This window comes from Melopsittacus undulatus, chromosome 12 (assembly GCF_012275295.1).
Source record: "Melopsittacus undulatus isolate bMelUnd1 chromosome 12, bMelUnd1.mat.Z, whole genome shotgun sequence".
NCBI lineage: Eukaryota > Metazoa > Chordata > Aves > Psittaciformes > Psittaculidae > Melopsittacus > Melopsittacus undulatus.
In genome coordinates, this window is record NC_047538.1 from 21,755,726 (window position 1) to 21,779,111 (window position 23,386).

At 48.9% G+C, this 23,386-nt stretch overlaps 1 protein-coding gene across 1 annotated transcript in view; it reads left to right on the forward strand.

Moving 5' to 3' along the window:
- The first annotated feature begins 2,201 nt into the window (after nt 1-2,201).
- TMEM132B (transmembrane protein 132B) overlaps nt 2,202-23,386 on the forward strand; it is a 232,750-nt gene continuing 211,565 nt past the window's right edge. Inside the window, exon 1 of the mRNA XM_034068450.1 lies at nt 2,202-2,286. Within this exon, the coding sequence (XP_033924341.1) occupies nt 2,202-2,286 (85 nt within the window). The remainder of the gene's footprint in view (nt 2,287-23,386) is intronic.

A 23,386-nucleotide genomic window follows, 5' to 3' on the forward strand; every position in this document is an offset into this window, starting at 1 on the left:
TCTCTTGGGTTTTCATTGTGTTTCCTCCACGTGTGTGGGCCCAGCCCCAGGCTGTTGCTGCCTCTCATCCCACCGCACAGCATCTCCCTACACGGGAGGAGAGCATTTACTCACGTTCTGTGTGTGTGGAGTGGTAAAATATCGGACTTAAATTTTTCATGACATTCATAGGAGTGGTTATGGAAGCAAACAAGATTACAGCAAGTACTACATAAAAGGTTGTTTATGCAGGGAGGGAAAAGAAATCAAACTCAGACATGTCTGCAAAACTGCAGAAGAACCTAAGGGGATGGAGGGTTTTTTATAGTTTTTCCTCTACTTTTCTTTCCTTTTCCTTTTTCCCCACTGATTTTATTGCAGTTGCTGTTCCAGCTCCCAGCCGAGCGTGTTCTCAGTGCAAGGCTGGCTCCAGCTGAGGGCATTTGGGGATTGATGATAGAGGCCAACAGATCATAGGTGGTTTCATAATCAAAGCACCACTAAACACACACCTGCTTGTGTGAGCAGCTCACCTGTGCCTGCACTGCTGCCAGGTAGTGCTTGTGCAAAGCCAGTGGTGCCACCCTGCATGTCCTTGTGCACGCTCCTTCCCTCCTGCTGCCGACCTCTTTGGGCATCCTTTGCAAACTCCCGTCTGTGTGGCTTTGCACACCCATTGGGATGCTTTTTGCACGCCCCTTTGCACACCCGTTGGGATGGATATGCTTTGCACAACTCTTTGCACACCCCTTGGGATGCTCTTTGCGCAACTCTGCACAACTCTTTGCACACCTGTTGGGATGGATGTTCTTTGCACAACTCTTTGCACACCCCTTTGCACACCCATTGGGATGGATGCTCTTTGCACACCCATTGGGATGCTCTTCGCACACCCCTTTGCACACGTCCCTAGTGCTCCCTGCACACCTCATCTCACCCCTTTGCACACGGCTCTTTCTTTTGCACACGACACCCCCCGTTGGCAGGCACACGCACCCGGCTCTTTGCACACCCGTTGGGATGGATGCTCTTTGCACAACTCTCTACACACCCGTTGGGATGGATGTTCTTTGCACACCCCTTTGCACACCCGTTGGGAGGGATGCTCTTTGCACACCCCTTTGCACACCCATTGGGATGCTCTTTGCACACCCCTTTGCACACGTCCCTAGTGCTCCCTGCACACCTCATCTCACCCCTTTGCACACGGCTCTTTCTTTTGCACACGACACCCCCCGTTGGCAGGGCACACGCACCCGGCTCTTTGCACACCCGTTGGGATGGATGCTCTTTGCACAACTCTCTGCACACCCGTTGGGATGGATGCTCTTTGCACACCCCTTTGCACACCCGTTGGGAGGGATGCTCTTTGCACACCCCTTTGCACACCCGTTGGGAGGGATGCTCTTTGCATGCCCCTTTGCACACCCATTGAGATGGATGCTCTTTGTACGCCCCTTTGCACACCCATTGGGATGCTCTTTGCACACCCCTTTGCACACGTCCCTAGTGCTCCCTGCACACCTCACCCCTTTGCACACGGCTCTTTTGCACACGACACCCCCATTGGCAGGGCACACGCACCCTGCTCTTTGCACACTTCCCCCCCCCGCTCCCGTCCGGCCGCAGCCGCTCCGCGCACTGACGGCAGCGGCCGCCAGGGGGCAGCCGCGCTCTTCCCGACGCCCCTCGGGCCGCTGAGGGAAGCCCCGGCTCGCTCCGGCCCCGCTGCGCTCGGGGGTCCGGCCGCAGCCCACCGGGAGCGAGCACAAAGTTGTGCGGGCCGGCAGAGCCGGGGCTCGGCAGCACCGGGGCTCGGCAGCTCCGGGGCACGGCAGCGAGGGCCGCACGGCAGCCCCTGCTCCTGAGAGCGGCGGGCCGGGGGCAGCGCTCATCGCACCTGCGGGCCTGCCCCCATCCCCTCAGGTGAGGCTCTGCCCCTCCCGGCCCAGCCCCGGTCCGTCCGCACCGCCGCAGCCCCGGCTGCCCCGGGGGAGCGCTGCTGCTGCCGCCGCGGCGGGCGGAGCCCGCTGCCCCCCGGGGCGGCTATGCGGCGGGGCCGGCCGTGAGTGCGGGGCCGGCGGGGAGCGGGGACACCCCCTTCCCTCTCCCCTCCGCTGGGCGCCCGGCCCCGCCGCCGGACGGGCGGGCGCGGGGGGAGTGGTTACCGGCTGCGCCGCGACACCCCCGGCCCCCCGCCCCGCTCCAAATAAATCAGCACCATGACTACTTCTGGGCATGGAACAAAGAGGATGCTCTCCCGGGGCCCCGCGCTGCTCCTGGCGCCGCTGCTGCTCCTGTGCCGAGGTAAACCCCGCTCCGCGACCCCTGCGTCCGATTGGGGCTTTTCCTGTCTTTAATCCCCCCTAAAAATCCCTTAACTTTATTTTATCCTCTTCCCAGTTTTGTTTATGGCCGTTTCCCCTCCAGCCCTCCCACCGACGTGCCCACGGAGGGCACCCCCGCGGGTGGGACACACACAGACCCCATCTCCTGGGCGCATGGAGCTCCTCCATGCACCCCCACAGCCGCCTCCGTTGTTTGCACAACCGTGTCCGTGCCCCCTCCCCGCTCCCCGTGTGTGTCACCAGCCCCCTGCGCTGTCTGTGGGTCGCTGCCGGGGTGGGGGGAAGAAGGGAAAGTTTCGGGTGGCCGGAGCGTGGGTCTGGGAAGGGTCGTGGGGTTTGGGGCTTCCCAAGGCTCCCGCTGCTGCTCCCCGCCGCCTCTGCCTGCCCTTGGTAGGGGGGAGAGAGATGTACGGGGTTCAATCTCGATAACACAATACTTGTGCTGCCTTTCCTGCGCTGTAATCTTAAGCAGAGTGGGTTTCAACGGGCTGGCAGGGAGCAGGATCAGGCCCTGAGGGGAGCGGAGGTGCGATCCCTGAGTTGCGGCCGGCTGCGCGGCAGCACGCCCCAGGCTGCGGGGGATGAGTTCAGGCGCACAGCAGCGCTCTCGTTCCGTTTAGTTTTCCATATTATTTTCCTATTTATTTTTCCCTATTTTTCCCTTCCCTCCCTCCCAGCTGAATGCGGGAGCAGCCGTTTGGGTCCCAGGTGCCGGGGAAAGGCTCACCCCAGGCTGGCAAACTGAAGCGCTGCCTCTGGGAAAGTCCTTTCCAGGACTTCTCTCCGGGCTCGTTTTCCTCCTCCTGCTCCTATAAGCTCCTCGGCAGATGTTGCTATCAATGAACAGGGGCTGTTAAAAACAAATTAATTAAGGTGCATCGGTGCTGAAGTTGCTCAGCGCCTCGGTTGCCTTCCCTGCTGCTCGGGACGGTGCTTCCGTTTGGCCGTAATGCGGAGCCTGCGCTGCTGGGGAAACTTCACTGGGGCTTTAGAAATACGCCTAAATGCAAGGGGTTTAGGGGAAAAGGAACGATCCGTGGGATCGCTGCTGAGCGGTAGCAGCAGCTGCTGTTCCTCGGGAGGGCACAGGGAATGCATTGCGGTAAGGAAGTGTTTTGGGAAAGGTCTCTGCAGGGAAACGGGAGGAACGATTTGCTAGGACCGAGCCGTTCGCCTCGGGGACACACAGGCGATGGACACAAGGCAGTCCTTGCTCTGCTTGCCGTAGAAAGCACCCATTGCCTTTCGGCTGCTTCCTTTGCCTGCGACTGTGCAGCCACAGGGGCACTTGGGAGCCTTGTTGAGCAGGACATGGGCACTGGGGTGCAGGGCACAGAAAGGGGCACCAAGCAAGGGACACAGTGCATGAGTTGCCCCGGTGGAGGGATGGCTTGCTCTCGCCAGTGCAATGCTCTCTATTCCTTTTATTCGAGGAGAGAGTTAAGAGCAGCAGAGGAACAGGTTTTCTGCTGATATTTTTTTGTTGCTTTGCCACATTAATGATAATCTTTTCTCTGATATTTCCCCCCCTCCCGTCGCCTCCTGTGTGGGTAGCTACCATGGTGAGATTGGGCTGTGGGTGTAATCCTTCCAGCGCTCTGAGTGCTTAAGCATATGGAAACCCACTTTGAAACAGTTTGTGGTTGCAAACCTACCGTCGTACCCATCCCTCTCCTCTGCTCTCTGAATGCCTCCCTGCACAATGTGCGCGTTAGAAGCTCGCTGTGTGCTTTCAGCTCAAGCTGTGAATAACAGTCCCCAGCCTGCGCTGCTTCCTCATCTCCAGGCTGTAGCATCCCTTTGCTTTTGTAGCAGTGCTGTCCCTTGCCCTATCCCACCCCTGCCGTGGACCGTAGCAACATCTGCGTGCGGAGAGGGCGTTTGGGAGCTGGGGAAACCTCTTTCTGAAAGAGGCGAGAGGTGGCGGAGTCCGGGAACACCTCCCTCCAGGGCTGTGCTGACCTTCCTGTGGCTCGCTGCGCCGCAAGTCGCCTTCCTCCTCTGGATTACAGGGGTTAATGAACCACATCTTGGTTTGGGTTGTTGCAGCCGGGAGAGACACCTGCATGAGTCATGCCGCGGTGCTGCCAGCCCTGCAAAGCTCCCAGCTCACACAGACGGTCGTGTTGGGCACTTGCCATTTTTCTCTATTTATTTGCTTTTCTCTCCCTTCCCCCTTACTGGAGCTGGCTCTGGGCAGGCTGCGGTTCGGGGACTGGAGGTGCACTGGTCCCAGTTCCTCCAGCCTCTTCAAAGTGGTGACGTTCGTTTCGCCTGTCAGGCAGGTCCCCTAAATAGCTTTGTGAAGGTCCAATTAAGAGATCACTCTCCTGTCCCTGGGTCTCTGGCGGCCTGGCTGCTGGCGTGTGTGCGGCTGTGAGCAGAGGGTGTGCGTGTGTGTTTGGCAGCCAAAGGCCGCTCAAGCCGAGCTCGAGATGTCTCTTGCTGGCAGCAGGCCCCTGTTTGTTGCTGGCATCTAGGCAGGGGTTTTGGCCACCTTCCTCACTGACGGTGCGGAGCCGTCTCTGATGTTATATGAATAGGTATCCCTGCATAAATTACCTGGACGTGTTGTTTTCCTGCCTGGTGCTGTCTCACTGGCTAGCTCCTCTGCCCCGCACCCCAAAGCAGGTATGGGAACACAGGGCTGGCTGCTGATGGTGTGGGTACGGCAGCGCAGGGATGGGGTATACAGAGCTGATGAAAACCCAACCACTTCGGCCCCTGTAAGATGGACTTGGGCTGTCAAGATCCATGTCTGAGGAAGGACATGTGAATTGCTTTTAGACTGTGCCTCCAGGGAGGTGTGGGTGGAAAGACATTATGCTTATTTTATTATGTGTCCCTGTATCACTCTACGTAATATGGAGGCACTTTTTATGCAGAGACTCTTCAGGAACAAAAATGAAAGACCTGTGTTATCTACTGTATAATAGATTTGCAGAATGTGATCATGCAAACTGTGGAAATGTAGGTTACTTTCCTCACATTAGTGCAGATTACAACGTTTTATGCAATGACTGTTCAAACTGATGTGATTTGAGGGATAGTGGGGTGGGGAAGGCTGAAATGATACTGCCTCTTGCTCCTGCATCCATTAGAGCACTGTATTTCAGATACTCTGATTTAACTTCTCATCAGTGTAAATCAGAGCAGTGGAGCTGCTCTGGATTTATGCATTGCTGCTGCAATTGACATTAGGCTCTCTGGGAGTGCAGGGGGCAGCTGTGTGACTTGCCCTGTGCAGCGCTTTTCCCTTCAACATCTGCCGTCAGTGATGATTCAGCTCCTCTGCAATGGGGAAGCCCACATCACTCACTGCTTTGGGGTTTGGTTATTTTCTTCCATTTGTCAGGCTTGGTTGCAAAGCTCCATTCACTGACACCTGACTCTGTGGCTGATCAATGGAGTCTGTGGAGGTTTGAATGCTGAAATTGTTACATTAAAAAAATGAAAATCGATAAAGTGCAATTAATTTGCTGTATTTTATTACTGGGGATGATAGGCAGCTCAAGTCCTGTTGTCTCATATTTAAAGCAGCTTAGTGTGGCAGGGAAGGTACAAGCCCAGGAGCAGCTGTAGGAGGTCAGAGCAGGGGGTTGCAGAGGCTGGCACACGGTTTGTGCCTCGGGAAGGGTTTTTGGATCAAGGAAGCATTCCTGAGCCAGAGATGGCATGCATTTATTTAATTGCTGTGGTGGGTTTGCCATCATGGATTTGATCGCTCTGTGAACCCAGGCAGATGTCTGATGCACACACAGCATCTCTGGGCAAGGACTCCCTTGTTTCTGAGAGTCTGTGCATAATGGAGCATGGCAGCGATTGGGGCTCCATAGGGTTTTCCCATTGGTGCTGATGGGATGGAGTTTTCCACCCTGGTGCCCCTACACTGGGTCAGGGTCCTCCTGCCCTTCTTAGCTCCTCAGAAATGTGCTGTGAAGCCAGGCTGCTCAGGAGACCTGTGCTGGCTGCTGTCCCAGGAGGGTCTCTGTGCTGAAAGGTAGAGGAAGCAAAGGGTATCTTTACTCATAGTGTTGGGTTATGGCAGTTTCTAGTGCTGCTCTTCCCAACCTCAGCTGTTGAGGCTGATGTGATGGAGTGGTGGCTTCATCTTGCAATGTGTCTCGCTCATGCAGGTGGCTGCAGACCTGAACTGTATTGGAGGTGTGAGCAGGGAGGAAAGAGCAAGTGGCAATTTCCTATGTCGCTCAGGAAGGAAGCAAAACGAAAACCTTCTGCCTTAATAAACATGCTGGTGAATGAGAAGCTATCTCACTGAAATAAATACTGTCAGCTCAACAAAACAAATTCACTGAATTTGATTCCTTCTTCTCCCCCCACCTAAATATAACTAATGTTTGTTAATGACAAGCAGTGACTTGATTTGTTGGCATAGCATTAGCACTTACCTCTGTCAGTGGCTCAGCTGATGCACTGGCATGTGGTGGTAGCAGAGATGCCTTCCCAACTATGGCTGTCAAATCCTCTCGCATTAAGTGCCATGGAGGCTGGGGAGTGTGAGTTACCATGTGGTGCTCTAGATGTCGTGGAAGATACTTCGATTTCATGCTGTTGGGAGTTTCCCAGCTGGCATTTCAGAGGAAGCTGTTCCCACGTGAGCTTGGGCAGGCAGAAATTACAAGCAAAGAGGTCTCATGATAGAACTCACAGGGTAGGCATGTGTTGTTTGGTGTATGGCTTCCCCTGGCTGTTTCCATTCACATCTGTGATGCAGGGTGCTGCAATGGGAAGTAATGCAAGTGCTGCATGGAGTGTCTGGGGTGGATCAATTCAAAGTGGAAGGACTTGCCTGTCTGCACAGTACCTTGCAGAGTGGTCTTGTAAATATTAACATCTCTTCCACACTATCCAAAACTTGTCTTGCTGCACACTTTGAGCTTTCCCTTGTTTACATAAATGTGTTTGTTTCTGACAGCATTCAGAAAGCTTCATGAATTTATGATGTGCTCCAGATTTGAACATGTTTTCTTTTTTCCTTTTCTCTTTTTTCCCCCAGATATCTTCATTCTTCCCAAATTTTGTTGATGAAATGGCAAGAGGTGTGCATATTTCAGCAGGCTATTGAGAGGCAATGTAAACACCATCTTTCATGGAAAATCAGTTTGTTCAAGTTCAAAAGCAGCCCAGCCTCCCTACTTGATCAATTTGCCTGTCATAGGAGATGATTTTAAAAGTGGTGATTATGTCCTATCTTGTCTCTTGGAACTTCAGGCAAGTAGAGGAAAATGAAGTGTAGCATTTGGGTTTTTTCTGTCTATTTCTTTTGGTGATGGTGGTAGTCAGGGGTGAAGCAAAGGAATGCCCCAAGGCGGTGAGGGATAGCCAGGAGCAGAGGGGTTTCCATAAGGCTGCTGTCTGATGAGTAGAATAATTGGAAACTGCACGTAAACCAGCTCTGCTCATCTCACCGTGCCTGCACCAGCTGGCCCTTAGGAGCCACTCTGCCCCATCACTTCTTCCATGGTGGAGGAGACCTGCAATGGCAGAAGGATGGATTTCTAGTGACAAAGATGCTGAATTTTGGGGAGAGGGTGCTGGGGCTCTGTGGATGCATGGCTGTGTCCTTCCACCCCAGGGTATGGTGCTGCCCTTGACTATGAAGGGACCAGAGGTGTGGTTATGGGAAGGAGATGGTGTAAACCCACCTGCATTAGGCAGCACCCATCAGTGACAGTGCCACAAAGCTGCCCCAGATGGGAAGAATACTGGAAAACTATCCTACCTATGCTGAGCATGTTTGTCTGCACAGGGGTAACATGTGCCCTAAGTATATATTGGGGGAGTTTGGGTGTGAGCTGAGGGAGTTCTGGAGGTCATGAGCCTGGAGAGGAAAAGCATTTCAGGCAGAGAAGGGGGAGTGCCATCTTTGTTACCCAAGAAATAAAATCATTCAGAAGATTAAGTTAGAGGTGCAGGTATCTTTATGGTTTTTTGTTTTGCTTGTACGGGAGTGTTTCAAAACCAGATGGCAATGCAGAGATTTATTACCCGTAAAGTGCAGAGGGCTGGTGCACAGGACCTTATCTGCTTGTGGGCCCTGTAATAAACCTGCCAGCAGGTGATTTAAATCCAGTATTTCTGATTGGGAGAGTAGTGGAAGGAACAGGGTTTATGTTACTTATGGATTTTATGGGCAATATTAGATTTTGAAGATGCAGGAATGATCAGGGCATGGCTCTGTAGCACTGGAGACTTTCATTTCATTTATAAAGGATCTTCTCTGAGTTAGAGAAATGAACTGTTCTGCATTATTTAGCAGCTGGGCTGCCAAAGCCAGCTGTTTGCCTGAGTGACAGACACAACTATTTTATATCTCTGTTTAGGAGTTGTTGTCAATTAGCTGCAGCATTTGCTTAGCTGCAAGACCTTTGCCGTGATGGGGAAGGAGGGTTGTTTAATGGATGCTGCAGCGCAAAAAAAACTTGCACCAAAAAAAGACAAGAGTACATGCACCCTAAAAGGGAACCCTTGAGCAGATGGAGCAGGTTTCTATGCAACGAGCAATAATTAGAAACTCAAATAGTTGGTAGCTGCTGACTGTCTTTGGTACCCATATTCTTATGTGAAAAAGGAGCAAGTCTGAGATGAGTTCTGGAAGGAGCTGGTCTGGAAGTGTGCATGGGGCAAGTCCCTGCCTGATGTGAGTGTCTGGTGTGGGGACAGACACCAGCCATCAGACCTGGGTGTCTCTGTGCCCTGCTCTGCTGGGCTATAGCAGTCTGCATTGTCACTGATGGTTTTGAAAGGCACTTAGAGAGCTGGGGGTGCAGGGCCTATGAGCACAAAAAGTCTGATTGACTTTCATTGTGTGCATAAAGGACACGATGCAGACCCACACAATGAAACAGGCTTTTAAAACATTGCAGCAGAAGCATCTAGAGAGGATGGTAAAAGCTCTCTGGAAGTAGTGGAGCTCTGTGAGGGCAAGCTTGAAGGCCAGCATGCCTCAGCCATCACCAAATCATAGGAATTAGAGCTGGAAAAGCTGGCGAATGAGCTGCCTTCCCTGTCTGCAGTGGTTGCTCTGTACAGCCTGTTCCTGAGCATGGCTGGTTTTCAGTGGTGCAGGCAGCAGGACTTTTGCAGCTTCCTTTGGCAGAGGATTTCACAGCCTATTAGACCTTTCCGGTATTCCACCTACCTTTTTTCTTCTCTGCTTCATTCTGTCATCTATCGTATGACCTGAATCCAAAACTTCCCATCCTCATCACCCATCCAAAACTGAACCCAGGCCAGTCTGCAAGACAGGGACAAACGGTTAAACAGGGTGTGGGAAACCCTCAAAAGGAGCCGAGCCTGGCATGTAGATACATTTACAGGTGGAGGTTATTTGGAGAGTAAAGGGCAAGGGTTTGAAATGCATGTGATGATGAGCCATAGATCATGCTTTGAAAATGCTCAAAAGGCTGTTATAGTCACACTAATTCATTTCCCACTAAGGCATTCTCCTCCAAGGTGTTTGGAAATAATGGAGTAGCTTAGTTACTAACATTATTAAATCCTCATCTCTGACAGCTGTGAGAATTAATATACAAAGGTCTCCTCCTCTTTTATTTTAATGCAGCTCAGTTACTCATTTCCTGTCTTTTGCTTAGGAGTAGGCCACTGAAAATTATTATCATGAGTATTGGTGCAAAAAAGGATCAACTCCATGAAAGAAGAGACACAAGCAAGAGGAAAGCAGAAGACAGCATTAATTTTATTGCAGTTGAGGTGGTTTTTTTCCTTCTCAAATATTAATCATCATTCTTCCATCTGTAGATCTCTAAAGGCTTTAGAGAAGAGAGCAGGCACCATTGAAGACATGGTCCATGTGCTCTCATCATCCCCATGAGGGGTCCCAGGGAAGCAGTCCCATGGCTGAAGCACTGCTGGCAGGGAAACAGAGCTCTTAGGTGAAGCTTGGCTCTGGGGTTGGTCTTTTAAGGCAGCTGATGAGACTTTTTTGCTGCTGCTGTTTGAGGAGTGGGGCTCACCATGGATGGGAGGCTGCTGAGGTGGTGTGGCTAATCTGTTGGCCCTGCTTGACATCTCCAGATCCCATCCTGAGCACTGCTGAGGCATGTGGATGGTGTCAGGGCTCTCTCAGGCTGCTCCAGAGCTGGTATCATAAGGCCAAGTGCCATCAGTTGTGTTGGAGAAGGGCTGAATTAGCACTTGTTTCTTTTGCTGGGTTTGATTTGTACCTGCCTATTAAAACTCTTATGGGAAGTCTGAAGAAGAAATAAAGAGATGGAGTCAATGTTCTTTGTTGCTAAAATAATAAACCACCAGCCTGTGGTGCCCACCCCATCACCTCCCTGGTGTGACAGAGCTGCTCAGTGATGGGGTCTGGGGACATCTCTGCAGGGACTGAGGAACTATTCTTCTGGTGTTCCTTTTTACACCCCAGATGTCCATGTTGTGCACCTTATTTCACTACAGACCCCTCATATTTGCAACACTATTAGTGTTGTAATGAGGTTACTCTTGTCTGCTGTAAGCCCTGGGGGATGTGGGGCTTTGAGGAGTATTGACTCCTGGGTGGACCTACAGCTGTGCCTTGTCAAAGTGTCCTGCTCATCCAGAGTTAAAACATCTTCATCTCTTTCTCTGAGCATATTGCAGCCCAACACATTAAATGCATTAGAAAGCTTTATTGCATTTAGCCAGTTAACAGAAAAGGAAAGTCAAAGAGAGGTCATTGCTTTGGTTCTTACACCAACCAGCAAACATTCAGGTGGTTCCCAAGCTCCCCCAGGCTCTGTGTCTCCACACGTTCTCACTTACTGCACTACCTGTCCCCACTAGCCTTCCTGTGGCCAGCAGAGCCAAGTCCAGGTGTGTATGGGCAGTCAGGCCTCCCCATGTCCCCTGGCTGAATGCTCAGCCTGGTTAGGTGTGCGAGGTCTGGGAACTGCTGTGTTGGACTCCAGTCTGTGGGACTTCATCATCTTAGTTATTATCTCCAAAACACAGTTATCTCCCTGGATGGGAGTCTCCTGTTGAAAATGATATCTTTCAGCAGGGCACTCGCATTTATTTACTGCACAGCTTATCCCATTAGTATAATCATTACTCCTTGGACTGGGTTTGAATTCAGAGCATCCCACTGTGGTACTTAAAGAATTAATTACAGAGATGAAAGAATTCCTCTAAAGACTTCTATGAATTGGTCTGGTTGAAGTGTTTTAGCTTTGCTTCAATTGGTGCAGTTCTTGTCAAAGAATTGTGAGAAAATGCATGGGTCAGTGATTTAGATTAGGCAAATTGCGTTAGAAAAATTGATTTGATTTAGAAAGTGAGCTTTCAGATCGCAGGGAATTGCCTGCTGCTTTCTCTGCTGTCTCCTTCTCCACGAAGATGAGCAGAGGCGGATAATTCAGGGTTAAAGTAAGTGGCTATTGTAACAGGTTTGTCTGAGAGCTGAGGAGAGGAGGGCTGACACATATCTGTAGAGAAATGATTATTGACCCATCTATTGCTATCTGTGCATCAGCTGGAGATAGGGATGGATATGGATGCTTATAAACAGCACTCACAGGCAGTACATGCAGCTTGCTAAAGAATTGGTCTTTATTTTTAGGTTTGGATTAGTTGTTTTTCCCCCAGAAATGGCTTTTCTGTGTGGCATACCTTCAGAGCTGGTATGCATCTGGGAACGTGTGCTGTGTGGCTGCTTTAGCCAGCCCAGTGCCTGCTTTGCCTGGCTCTGTGCTTAGTCATTCCTGGGGCTGGCACTTTGCTTTTCATAGGTTTTTTTTACTTGCTTGGATCAAACCGAGTGTTTCCTCCTTCTGTCCTTTGTCCTCCCCTTAAAGGGACTGCAGTCCCTGGGCTGTGGCAGGATGATGCCTATGGGAGCATGTCAGGCTGTGTCCTCTCGGAGGATGGTTCCTGAAAAGCACCTGCTGAATGAGCAGCTCCCTTCCCTGCATGCTGAGGAGTTTCTTCCAAGTGCTTCTCCCAAGCAGCTGTATTTGCCTGTGAGAATGATGGGTTGTGAATGCAATGGCTGCTGGCCGGAGACCCAAAGTGTTCACAACCATTCGTGAATCATTTACCACTGCAAATGGGCTCGCTGTGTTCCTCAGGGTAGCAGGGATGAAGTTGTGCAGCAAGTGGTTGGCTTTGTTAGATTTCTCTTTTAAGAAAGAGTCAAGAAGTCAGGTTTTGTCTGCAGTGCTTTTGTTTCCTTGTCACCTTGCAGAACCCTTTAAAGCTCAGCTTGCTCGCTGGGATGCTGGAGAGATCTCATTTGTGTTCTGGCTAGTGCTGGTGGCATTTCTCTCCATAGCATCACCACCATCTCCCTTGGCAGGAAGATCCAGGTGTGGAGCTGGGGTGTGCTGAGCCATTCCCTCTCCCCCAGCATGGGCACGATGGAGGTGCAGGGCACATGTGGTGCTGACACAGTCGGGTGCACCCTTCAGCTTGGAGGGTGAGTGCGCATCCCTGTGCTGTGCAGAGCCTCTTCCATATCCCAGCCTGAGGCTGGGAAGCGAGATGGTAAGTGCAGGGAGAGAAGCGATGCTGGGGAGTGCTGGAACGGAGACTCCTGCCAGCAACTGAATTCAGTGCTGCAAAAAAGAAGTTGCAAAAGTAGCAATCCATCTGTCCACTTAGTGGGAGAAACCTAAGATCACTTCACAGTAATCAGCCCCCTGGTGTTTAAAAAAAACCCCAACAGAAATACTGCAGGTTTTTGCTTTAATAGGAATAACTGGCAAAATCTAAAACACGTTTATGTGCTCAGAGTCTGTGGGTTTTTTTCCCCCCTCCTTTTGACAAGCAGAAGCTGTATTGAATTCAAAAATAAGAAAAAATAGATTGCCTTTGCTTTTGAGATCCATGTATCTGCCATAATGTTCCAGAGGTATTCTTTCCTTCCTGAAACTCTCTAGTTAATTACCAGCAGAGTTACGGGCAAGTGGATGTTTTTCTTTGCCACAGGTACAGTCGGACAGTGAACATTGTCATTGTCACATACCTCGTGGTAATGCATTGTCAAGGTGATGCATTATGCAAGTGCATCATTGCCATCCTGTAGCTGCTTGGCTCTATCAGTGCCTCCATTAAAACCCACAATACTCAGGGATTTTAATTTGGTTGTAAAAACTTGCTCCAGGCACTATCTGAGATGACAAAGTCTGGGAATAGGTTGGGTTTTTCTGTGTAAGGACATAGAGGAAGCAGGCTCCAAAGGCACTTCTTGATTCTTGCTTACGTGAATTGGCAGGCAGCAAGTTGGAGGAAGACTGTAGAGATTTCTGCCTTGGCATGTTGAACTGATCACACAGATTAAAAGAAGGGTTACAAACAGTGGGGTCTGAATACGGCAATCCCAAAGGTGTCCATGAGGAGCCCTTGTTGCAAGATGTTGTTGGGGAGAGGTGTTCCTGGTTGGTATTTCTGTTAGCCAGCTGGAAGTATGCATCCCCAGCATCACTAGAGGGATGCACCTGCTCTCCCCAGCCAAGGCTGCAGCCACCAGGGTGTGTGCCACTGACTTAGCCTGGTGTTCGGGAGCTGCTGGGGCTGTGGTGAATAGAGCTGGACACTGAGCACAGGCGTGAGATGCAGTGGGGGCTTTGTTTTGGGACCAGAGTTGTTGAATTGCAACAGATGCTTTGCTGCTACACAACAATTTGTAATTAAAACACAACTTGCCATCCTGATTAGATTAAGCAGTTAAATTCATTTGCAATATTTTTTCCCCCTGCATTGTGTAATTAGCAACATATGATGCTTACATTAGCTCAGTTAAAAGTTATAATGATTAATTTGCACATCAAAGCCTCCCCATGAATCAACTGGTACAGCACATAACGGTGAGCTCAGTTACGGTGTGGTTGTATGAAGTGCCTACATGAACATGTCCCCTGCCTGCTCCTGGGGTATGGTGGCAGGGGCCTGACATGCTCCAGTGCAGTGGTTCCTGATGTTTCGCTCCTTCTGGACTTCAGCAGTGTCCATGTGCCTTGGATTGCTTCATAAACAATAGGGTGATGCTTGCCAGGATGTGGCGGTTCCTTCCCTGCATCTGGGTTGGGATGATGCAACCAAAGCACCTGACTGACCGTGCACCTGGAGCACTAAAAGTAATAATGTTAAGATTACTGGTGGTTCTTGTTACTTTGTGAATATAAGCATCATTCTGAAGTGTTTTGGCTAAATTCTGAATGTTTTACCCAGGTTAATCTTTAACTAATGTGAGTTTTGCCTGAAGGCTTTGTAAGTCAGATTTGGCTCTAACTAGTAAAGAACCTTATTTAAGCAAGCTAAAACCAACAAGAAAACTACTATAAGCTAATTATAGTGACTTTTTTCTCCCCTTTCTTATGTAGTCATAATATTGTCGTTCTTTCCACCTTCTGCTGAGCTGTGAAAATATTCTGCAAAATGATATTTTTGAGTTGATGGAAAACTACACCCCTGTCAACAATATCTTTCTATTGTTCATCAGAGACAGGTTTCATAACGAAAGAGATCTGTGTTGGAAAAGTACATCAGCTGCAAACAGTTTGTTCAAAGTCTTCTCAAATAGCAGCTGTGGTTTATGAGCTCCTGCAGAAGATGAAATGCACAACGTGGCTTCTAATCTTCCAGAGCAGTGAGCAGGGCAGGTTGTAATAATGTATTGCCATTTTCACAAAAGATAGATCTTATATTAAAGGTTCCAGTGGAAAAAGGTCTGGAGGTGTTAAAATATTCATGTATTGTTTAAGTTGGTGTCTGAGGATGCTGTCTGCTTCCCTGGAGCACTGTGGGGGTCATGATGATGTAAGCAAGTGGAAAATGAGCTCTCACCTTTTTTGGTCCATGTAGGTGCCTGTGTATGTGCACATGTGTGCAGTGGTGTTAAATTGTTGAGGTGTTAAATGTTTCACTTTCCCAACCATCAATTTCAATTGAATTTCATAAGCCATTAAAGGTCTCTGCTGCTTCCTTTGCTGTTCCAGTTATGTGAGCTCCAGCCATTTAGCTGCAGGTCCTGGGGCATGATTGCTCTGTGGAGCAGCAAAAGTAAATCAGTTCCCAGTGTAGAATCTTTTATATATCTATGTATTTTTCTCTCAGTGAGTGATGATGTTGGGCTGATGATGTGAGTCTTCAGGTTTGGCTTTTTCTGGTCCAGTTCTGGATCCTCGCCGACAGCATCTCTTTCAAAAAGCTTTTGTGCCTTGCTTGAATAGTGAAGTCTTATATAGAGAGGAAGAGGATTTCTTTTGTTGTTTATATATTTATCTTTAGAATCATGTTGGAAAGATTTGACTGGAGTTTTGGGTTTTCTCCCTGTAGATTTGAAATGTTTATGAGAATGGTACTTACTTGGATCAAAGGAGAGCTTCTGGCAGTCCACTGACTTTGTGTCAGTACGGGCAGTGTGACAAATAATGAAAAAGCATCATTTCCCCTTCTCCCACTTTTACTCTGAGGATAAAGGCATGGCTAAGATCTCTGTGCACAATCATTGCTTGTGGCCCTTAAAAAGAAGAAAAAAATCCATAACACACTTTAAATAGATGATTTGATTTTCCCATTGGTTTGTGTATTGGACTAGTGAGTGTCTTTGCTGCCAGTCTGAGGCTAAACTTGACTAAGTTTATGTGGAGCCTGGTCAGGTTGAGTCTGGGAAGCAAAACTGGATAAGTAATGTTACTGCCTTGAAAGCAGCACCCACAGCAGGAGCTGAGCAGCAGAGATGCTGCGGGGCCATGCACTTGTGCTCTGCCAACAGAACTGGTTTGTGCAGCAGAAAGCTAAAGAATATGCCTAAATACAGAATGAATGGGGGGAAAAAAGAGTAATTTTCGTTTCCCACATGATTTAAAATAGCTCAAGCATCTTAAAAGAGTGGCTGCTGGGACCTGCTGGGCAGCAGTTCAGGGCTGCCTGTTCCTCCTGGGGGCTGATGCACAAGGAAAGCATCCTCCAGTGCTTTTCAAGGTTTCTCCTTTTCTTTTCCTTCTTTGACGGCAGTGATGTGAGGATGAACTGTATTTTACATCTCTCCTCCCCCAGCAGCCAAATGGTTCTGTGCAACCGGCCACCTTGGGTCTGCAGTGGCTGCCTGGGGGGACCGAGCTGCCTGCCCATCTCAAATACTGTGCCTTCCACCTTCCTAGAGCATTCATCTGCTGTCATTCCCAGCAAAGCCAGGCACAAGAGGTTAGGCTGGGCCTGAGCTCCTTGTTTGGGGATAACTGCAGCAGTTTCATTCCTTTTTTAGTGCTGCTAATTGGTGCTCTCAGCCTCAGTTCCAGCTTAATGAAGGCTGCTGCTTGGGAATCATTGCAAGCAGTTATGGAAATGTGCTTAAATGCCTAAATCTGTTGTACTTTTCTCTTTATGAGCTTATTCCTTCAAAAAGGATAAATATTCCCCAAGTCCCCAACTGCCCAGTATGAATGCTTTCCTTGAACCCTGCAGGGGGGCTCCAGGTATCTCTGCAACAGGGAATTAGTGCTGATGCTATGAGGAAGCCCAGCCCCTGCTGCACCCCCTGTGCTGAGGAAGCACCATTTTCGGTCTGTTTGTTCTGTACTCCAGATGGGGCCTTTGGATGCTGGGGATGGGGATTGATAGAGCATCCAACTTTCCTCCCACCCAGGGGAGGAGAGCATTCCTCCTTCTCTGACCTGCCCATCACAAGCAACAATTACTCGAGCCAATAGGCCTGTTAAACCAACAGGGCTGCTAATTGGATGCTAATGCAGCGTGCCAGCTATGGTCCTTGCTAATGCCATGGCTGTGCTGCTCATGTTGGTCTGTCTGGCTGTCAGCATACGTCCCAGCTCTTTGCATGGTAGGGACTCACAACAGATGTGGAACAGGCAGTCCTGAGGAGTTGTGTCTACCCCATCCCTGGCAGTGTTCAAGGCCAGGTTCGATGGGGCTTGGACCAACCTGATCTAATGGAAGGTGTTCCCTGCCTGTGGCAGGGGGCTGGAACTAGATGGGCTTTAGTCCCTTCCAGTCCAAACCATTCTATGATGATGATGATTCTACATTTGCAAAAAGGTAGATAAGGTTTAAGCTGTGCTGCTGTTAAAAGCAAAGAAAATGGTTTCTTGATGGGTTTTCCCATTATGGCTGTTGGCTGTAGCCATATGTTCCCCAGGTTTGGAGATGTGTGAGCTATTCCTGGTGGTCCTGGGGGTTGTTTGGACAAGGGCTCGTGGTTTCCTCTGAGATGAAGCACCATCCATTTCAATGTACACTCTCGCAAGCCAGGCCAATTAATTCTGCTCCGGGCATTGAGCCAGTGATGGTAGGAAGCAATGATGAATAGCCAGGCTGTTGCTCCCTCCTCCAGGAGTGTTTTGGGAGGTCAGGAGCCACCACAGTGGGTGTGTTTCCGGAACAGTTTGCAGCTTCTTTCTGTTGGTGTGAGACACGGAGCTGGCAAAGGTGCTGCTTCCATGAAGCATCCCCTGAGGATCATGTGTGAACCTGACTGGTTCTAAATGCCTCTTTACAAATTGGCTCTCCACCAGATTAATTCTGCTGTTACTAAGCTGTGAGCCCCCAGGGTGGTGACTCGCTGCCCTTGGGGTGGCATGGGTTGGGATGCTTTCTTTTGGAAAGCCTCATCTGGTGGGTTTTTCAGGGATCACTGATGGGAGCTCTGTGCTCCCAGTGGTGCCCAGAGGTTGTCACCCCATGGTGGCCTTGCCTTGCTTCATCCAGAATGAGCTGCAGCTCCTCAAACAGGTGTATGGATCCCTGCTAGTTGTTGGCAGCTTGAATCAGAAAAACTGGGCTGAGCATCAGCTTATCCTCTTATCCCAGGAGGTGGTTGCTTTAGGCTGACGATGAGGGACAGCATCTACGTTGTCCCTCACCTTTTATCCACAGCCTTTTACTAGCACAAAGTGCCGTGCACTTCCCACAGTGCTGGGGAGATCTTTGGCACTCATGAACTTTCCCTCTTCCCTTGTTTCTAAAGCAGGGCTGTATCCTTCCTTCTGAGAGCCCAATGACTTGGAAGCCTTTCAGGCAGGGATTTCCAAGGTGCTGGGTGGATGTTTCTCTGCAAATGACTCCCAGTACATGGTGCTTCAAGACCAAGAGAGTGTCCAGGGCCTCCTGAATACGGCTGTGGAAGTAAAAGAAGTGCTTGTATTTAAAGAACAACACGGGGTGTTGTTTATTTTTGCTCCTAATCAGAGGGAAATGTGAGTGCTCTAATCCCTGTGTTTCAAGAGCGAAGTTCAGCCAAGATGATGGACAGGGAAGATGGGAACTGACTGCTGCAAGCCAAAAGCAGCAAACCTGTGAAGCAGAGCTAGAGACAGCTTTAAACTGTGGACAGAATTGCTGGAGGAGTCTGCCAAGGAGCCAGATGCTGTAAATGAAAGAACAACTTCCATGGCTTGGCATTTGCCTGTGACCCTGGAAGAGGAGGAGGAGGAGCACGGGAATTGTGTTGGAGGGCTGGGGAGCAGTTGCTGCAGCTGCAAAATGGGCACTTTCAAACGTACTTGATCCATGTTGGTGGTTTTGTGTGTGGGAGAAGCTGTTGGAAGGAGAAGAGAGGTGACAGTCAATGCTTCTGTCTTGTGGGCTGCTTGACCCTATCCTGTATGTTTGCTGTCAGCTCTACATGGTGGTTTGTCTGCTGGGAGGACCTGGGTGCTGCAGCAGCTTGAGCAGGTGGTGGTAAATGAGGAATGGTCTGAATTCTGAACCTTCTGGGATCCGTTTGTGCCCAGAACCCTTCAGAACAGTCTGTTTTCCTTGCATGGCCAAGCTCAGTTCATGTTTAAGCTAAGTGGCTCCACATGACTTGTCTGAGGTCAGATCGCGCTTGGCAATGCTCTGCTTTTGAAAACCAAACTAGAAAGTTCCTGTTGGTTTTCCCCCCAGTGTATTTGTACAATTACTGTTAAAATAATTGCAGTCCTAGCAGAGATAAACAGCTGGGTTTAACATAACCAGTACAGAAACAACACCCATCATTTACATGGCACAAAACCTCTGCAACACAGCATACTACTGAGGCTGCATCTTAAGGAAAACATAAAAACCCTGTATGGGAAGGGGAGCAGGAAACCAGCTGGGGTCCTTCTGCCTCGAGTTCATGTGAATAAGAGCATCAGAGTTTGCAGCAGTGACACAGTCTCCTTTCTGCTTGGGCTTGAACCAAACACTCCAGAAGAGTGATAAACCAGGGTATCTTCTGAAGGCTGTGCAGTGGTGCTGCCTGGCGTGCACAAACACCATGTGCCTCTCACAGCTCGTCAAATAAAGGCAGGGAGCAGTAATTAGAGGTAACGGGGAAGTTCATGTAGTTTCAGGCAAGGACAAGGAGGATGCTGCTGTTTTTCAAGCTGGGCAAAGGAAGGAGAGCTTTGTTCATGTGTTAGATGTGGGGTTTTTTACAGTTTTAATAGCCTTTTGTTTTCTTGTTGTATTTGGCTTTAATCAGCAGAGAAGAGGTTCAACGTGCGCCTGGGATAAGACAGAGGTGGGAGTGGGATGGAGGGTTTGGGGCAGGGTGTCATCCCCAGCATCCTGAGGAGCTGGGGACAAATTCAGCCCCTGCTTCTGCACGCCTGTGGCAACCTGCTGCATGTGTGGCTGTGTTTGGGAGGAGTTGTGGATGTTTTGCCTCAAAATAACAGTGTTTTTGCAAGGAGAGGTGTATTGCTGCAGCCTGGGGACACAGTCATGTGCAAGTCAAATAAGCCACATCATGTTGAGTGCTGAATGACTCTGCTTATTAATATAATAAAGCAGAGGAACACACTGTCATGACAGTCTCTGCAGCGAGGATCCAGGGGGTTATTTTAACCAAGGCAGCATTAAATCTTTCTGTCTCCTGAAAATTGCACCCTGGAGGAACGGGCTGCAGGGTAGGAGGGTAGGAACATTTAACAAGGGCTTGCAGGAGTTTTTATGCATGCCGTGGTCTCCAGAACAGTGCTTTGCTGTCTGAGGTTTTTATATCTTGCTCATCACTATAGTTAAGCTCCTCAGGCATGATGAGGAGCAGAGCACTCTTTCCTTTTTTTCCCCTTTCCTTAGTTTCAAGATGAATTTTCTCTGCTCTAGCAGGGATACAAGACCTTTTCTTCAGATGTACTATATGAAAACATGCTGTCATCTTCTGCTTTGGAAGCTGGCAAGTCTGTGCGCATATATGTATTTTCTATATATACGCATACACACCATAGAGAGGGATGTGTGTATATATAGGTATTCCCTCCCGCCTCAGATAAAATAGGCCTTTCTCATCTATTTAACAAAAACTGAGTGTGTGTTGGGTGATGGAAGATCAAATCCTCCCCAGGGTTCCCTGATGGGCTCACAGCCTGGTCTGCTGGGATTCATTCAAGGGCAATAGCACTTCTTTCCTGCACCAGGAAATGATGCCAGGTGTCCACAGGTAGAAGACCTGATGTGGTGTTAGTTAATGCTGACAGCCTGGCTGCCTCCCTCTGAGCCCACTGCAAGACCTTTGAGGCTTCAAAGAGCACCATCATCGAAGGCTGCCTGCTGTGGATGGGGTTTTCCAGGAGGCTGCAGCACAGATCCTGCTCTGTGTTTAACCAGAGGTGTAAATGTTATGGGTTGTAGATTTTAAGGTCTTGCAGCCTAAAAGCATTTCTTTCCTGTCTTTGCAAATGTTCCCGATGCTGTATAAATATTGTCTTTGAGGTTTACTGGCAGCTAACATTACCACATGCTTTCATTTAAAGCAAAATCAGAGTGTCTATTTTATATCTCTAAGAGAATTATGAAAGCCCTCTTTGCGCCATTGCAAACAAATGGAGATTGACAGTTATTAGTTTATGATCTAACTACTCTGACAGCGTTTGACGCAGAGGGATTTTCAGTCATAGACTCTGAGGCATCCCTTGTACGTGCTCAAGAGGGATGCTCAGTCTGTCATACCATTGCTGACCATTTCTTTGGCTCCCACTGGGGATCTCGAGATCCTGGGAGGTTGAAAATACCAATAGTGAACAAACTGGACAAGTCACTGAGCAGAAACCTGCTGGTTGCAGCAGGTGCTTAAAAGGGGCCTGAGATGCTGGAGTTTTTTCCTCATGGTCTTGTCTGCAGGTATTTGGGAGCAATACAGAAATGAAGGATGATGGTATGTGTATTGCAGGTCACTTTTAGCAATAAACAGAAAAATTTAGCTCCTAATAAGTGTCTAATAAATCTGAATTAAATCTTTAATTGAAAGACTTAATGTGAAGAGTAACAAAAAACCCCAAAACACAACAGCCTGTTCAGTTGCTATTGCTCTGGTGTCCTCTGTCCCCCAAGTGCAAGGCAATTACTGCAGGTCATACAGCTAATTTCATCTAAGCATAAACAGCAGCTCTGCTGGAGTAAGGGCTCAGACAACACAGACCCCTCTCTGCCCTGTCCACAGGCACAATGTGGGCCACATCTCACAACCCACAGCACTACTCTACAGCTCTGCCTGTCATGTCTGGCATATGGCATCGCAGCCCTTAAATATGATGGTTTTCATTTGTCACAGCTGTCAGTGACTTGAATCAATCGCTGGTGCTGTTAGTCCATCCTGAGTGGAGATCCCAGCAAAGCCTTCTGGTACTGGGAGAAGTTTACTCTCTGCTGGTAATTTGCAATAGAAAAAGAGGCAAGTTTGTTATTGATCACAGATGACTCTGGATCTGCCCAAGCTCTCCCAGTTCCCAGTGCAGGCTGCTTTTCAGGTCTCTTTCTGTGAACAGTAAGCTTTGCAGTAAAGTCACTGGGAGGCTATCAGGGAAACCAAGACATTTCCTTTATCAACCAGCACCACCTCCCTGCTTCCCGTGATGCTATGGATAGCTGGGAGTTAAACTTTTGTGAATCACATAGAGCAGAGCACTTGTTATTCATTTTGCATGCAGATATTGCTCCTGCTTCTCCTTGTCAGTATTTTGATTGCTGTGGAGATCTCTTCCCTCCCTGGGTGTAGGCAGCAGCGGAAGGATGGACATGCATGGGCTGGATTGCTAAGCAACACTGTCAGAGCTCTGCGTACCCCAGGCACTGTCCTCACCACACATCATTCTGCCTTGTCCGCTGCCTCAGAGCTTGCTGGATTTCGATCTCACAGACCTGTCAATAACATTGATTAGGGGAGATTACAGTGATCATAAAGTTAAGCAGAAAATGGCATTGCCTGTTGCTGATGGGAGGCTGACGGCACAGGAATGCTGTACATGGGGAATTGATGCTCATGGCTATTGATTGGCAAACACTTTGCAATGCATTGAGTGTCAATCTAGTTAGTTCATAAATTTATGGATGTCATTCTTCATTTGGCACAAACTTTCCTGCTTTCTGTGGCATTTTGTTTGGAGAGTTTGACTAAAATGGCACTGGGATCTGCTGGGAACAAAATGGAGATATGGGAATAAAATGTTAGTTTTATCATTTGCATTTATTGTACATCTCAGCAGTGTTTAGCATACCTCTGTTTTCTAATTTTATGTTTTAACATAGTTTGAAGCCCAGGGAGACTCATTCTATGTCAATAGAATGATATTGGTACAATATTGGTAAAATATTGGTATTTGGAGATGGTTGTCAGATAACTTTAGTTTTCCATGCACAAGCGCGTAGTAAACACACAACATTTATTTAATGCTTTGGGGACAATTTTAAGTCTTTCAAATCTGTGCTGGGTAATTGAAAACAAATGTTAGCTTCTCTTTCATAGTGCTTCACAGCAGTCCCAGTGCACTGTGACTGCGTTTTCATTTTAGTGCTCTTTGGAGACATTTGAAGTATGCGGCTTCTTAAATCTGAGCTGACTTAGAGCGTGGGGATCGCTCCTGTAAAATGCATTACTGCAGCGTTTGGAGGAGAGCCCACAGTGAGCAGTGTCTGCCTCACTGGATCTTGCCTGGCTGGTTCAAAGTGAATGCATTCCTCACAACCAACCAACTTCCTGGGATGCTGTTTAGCAGAAGCTTTGGTGACAGGCTCTGGTGTGGCACTTTGCAGCAGTTCTGTGTGGTCTAGGGGGGTGAGTCTCATCATGCCCCTTTGGGGCTCTTCATGAGCCAGATCCAGTTCATGGG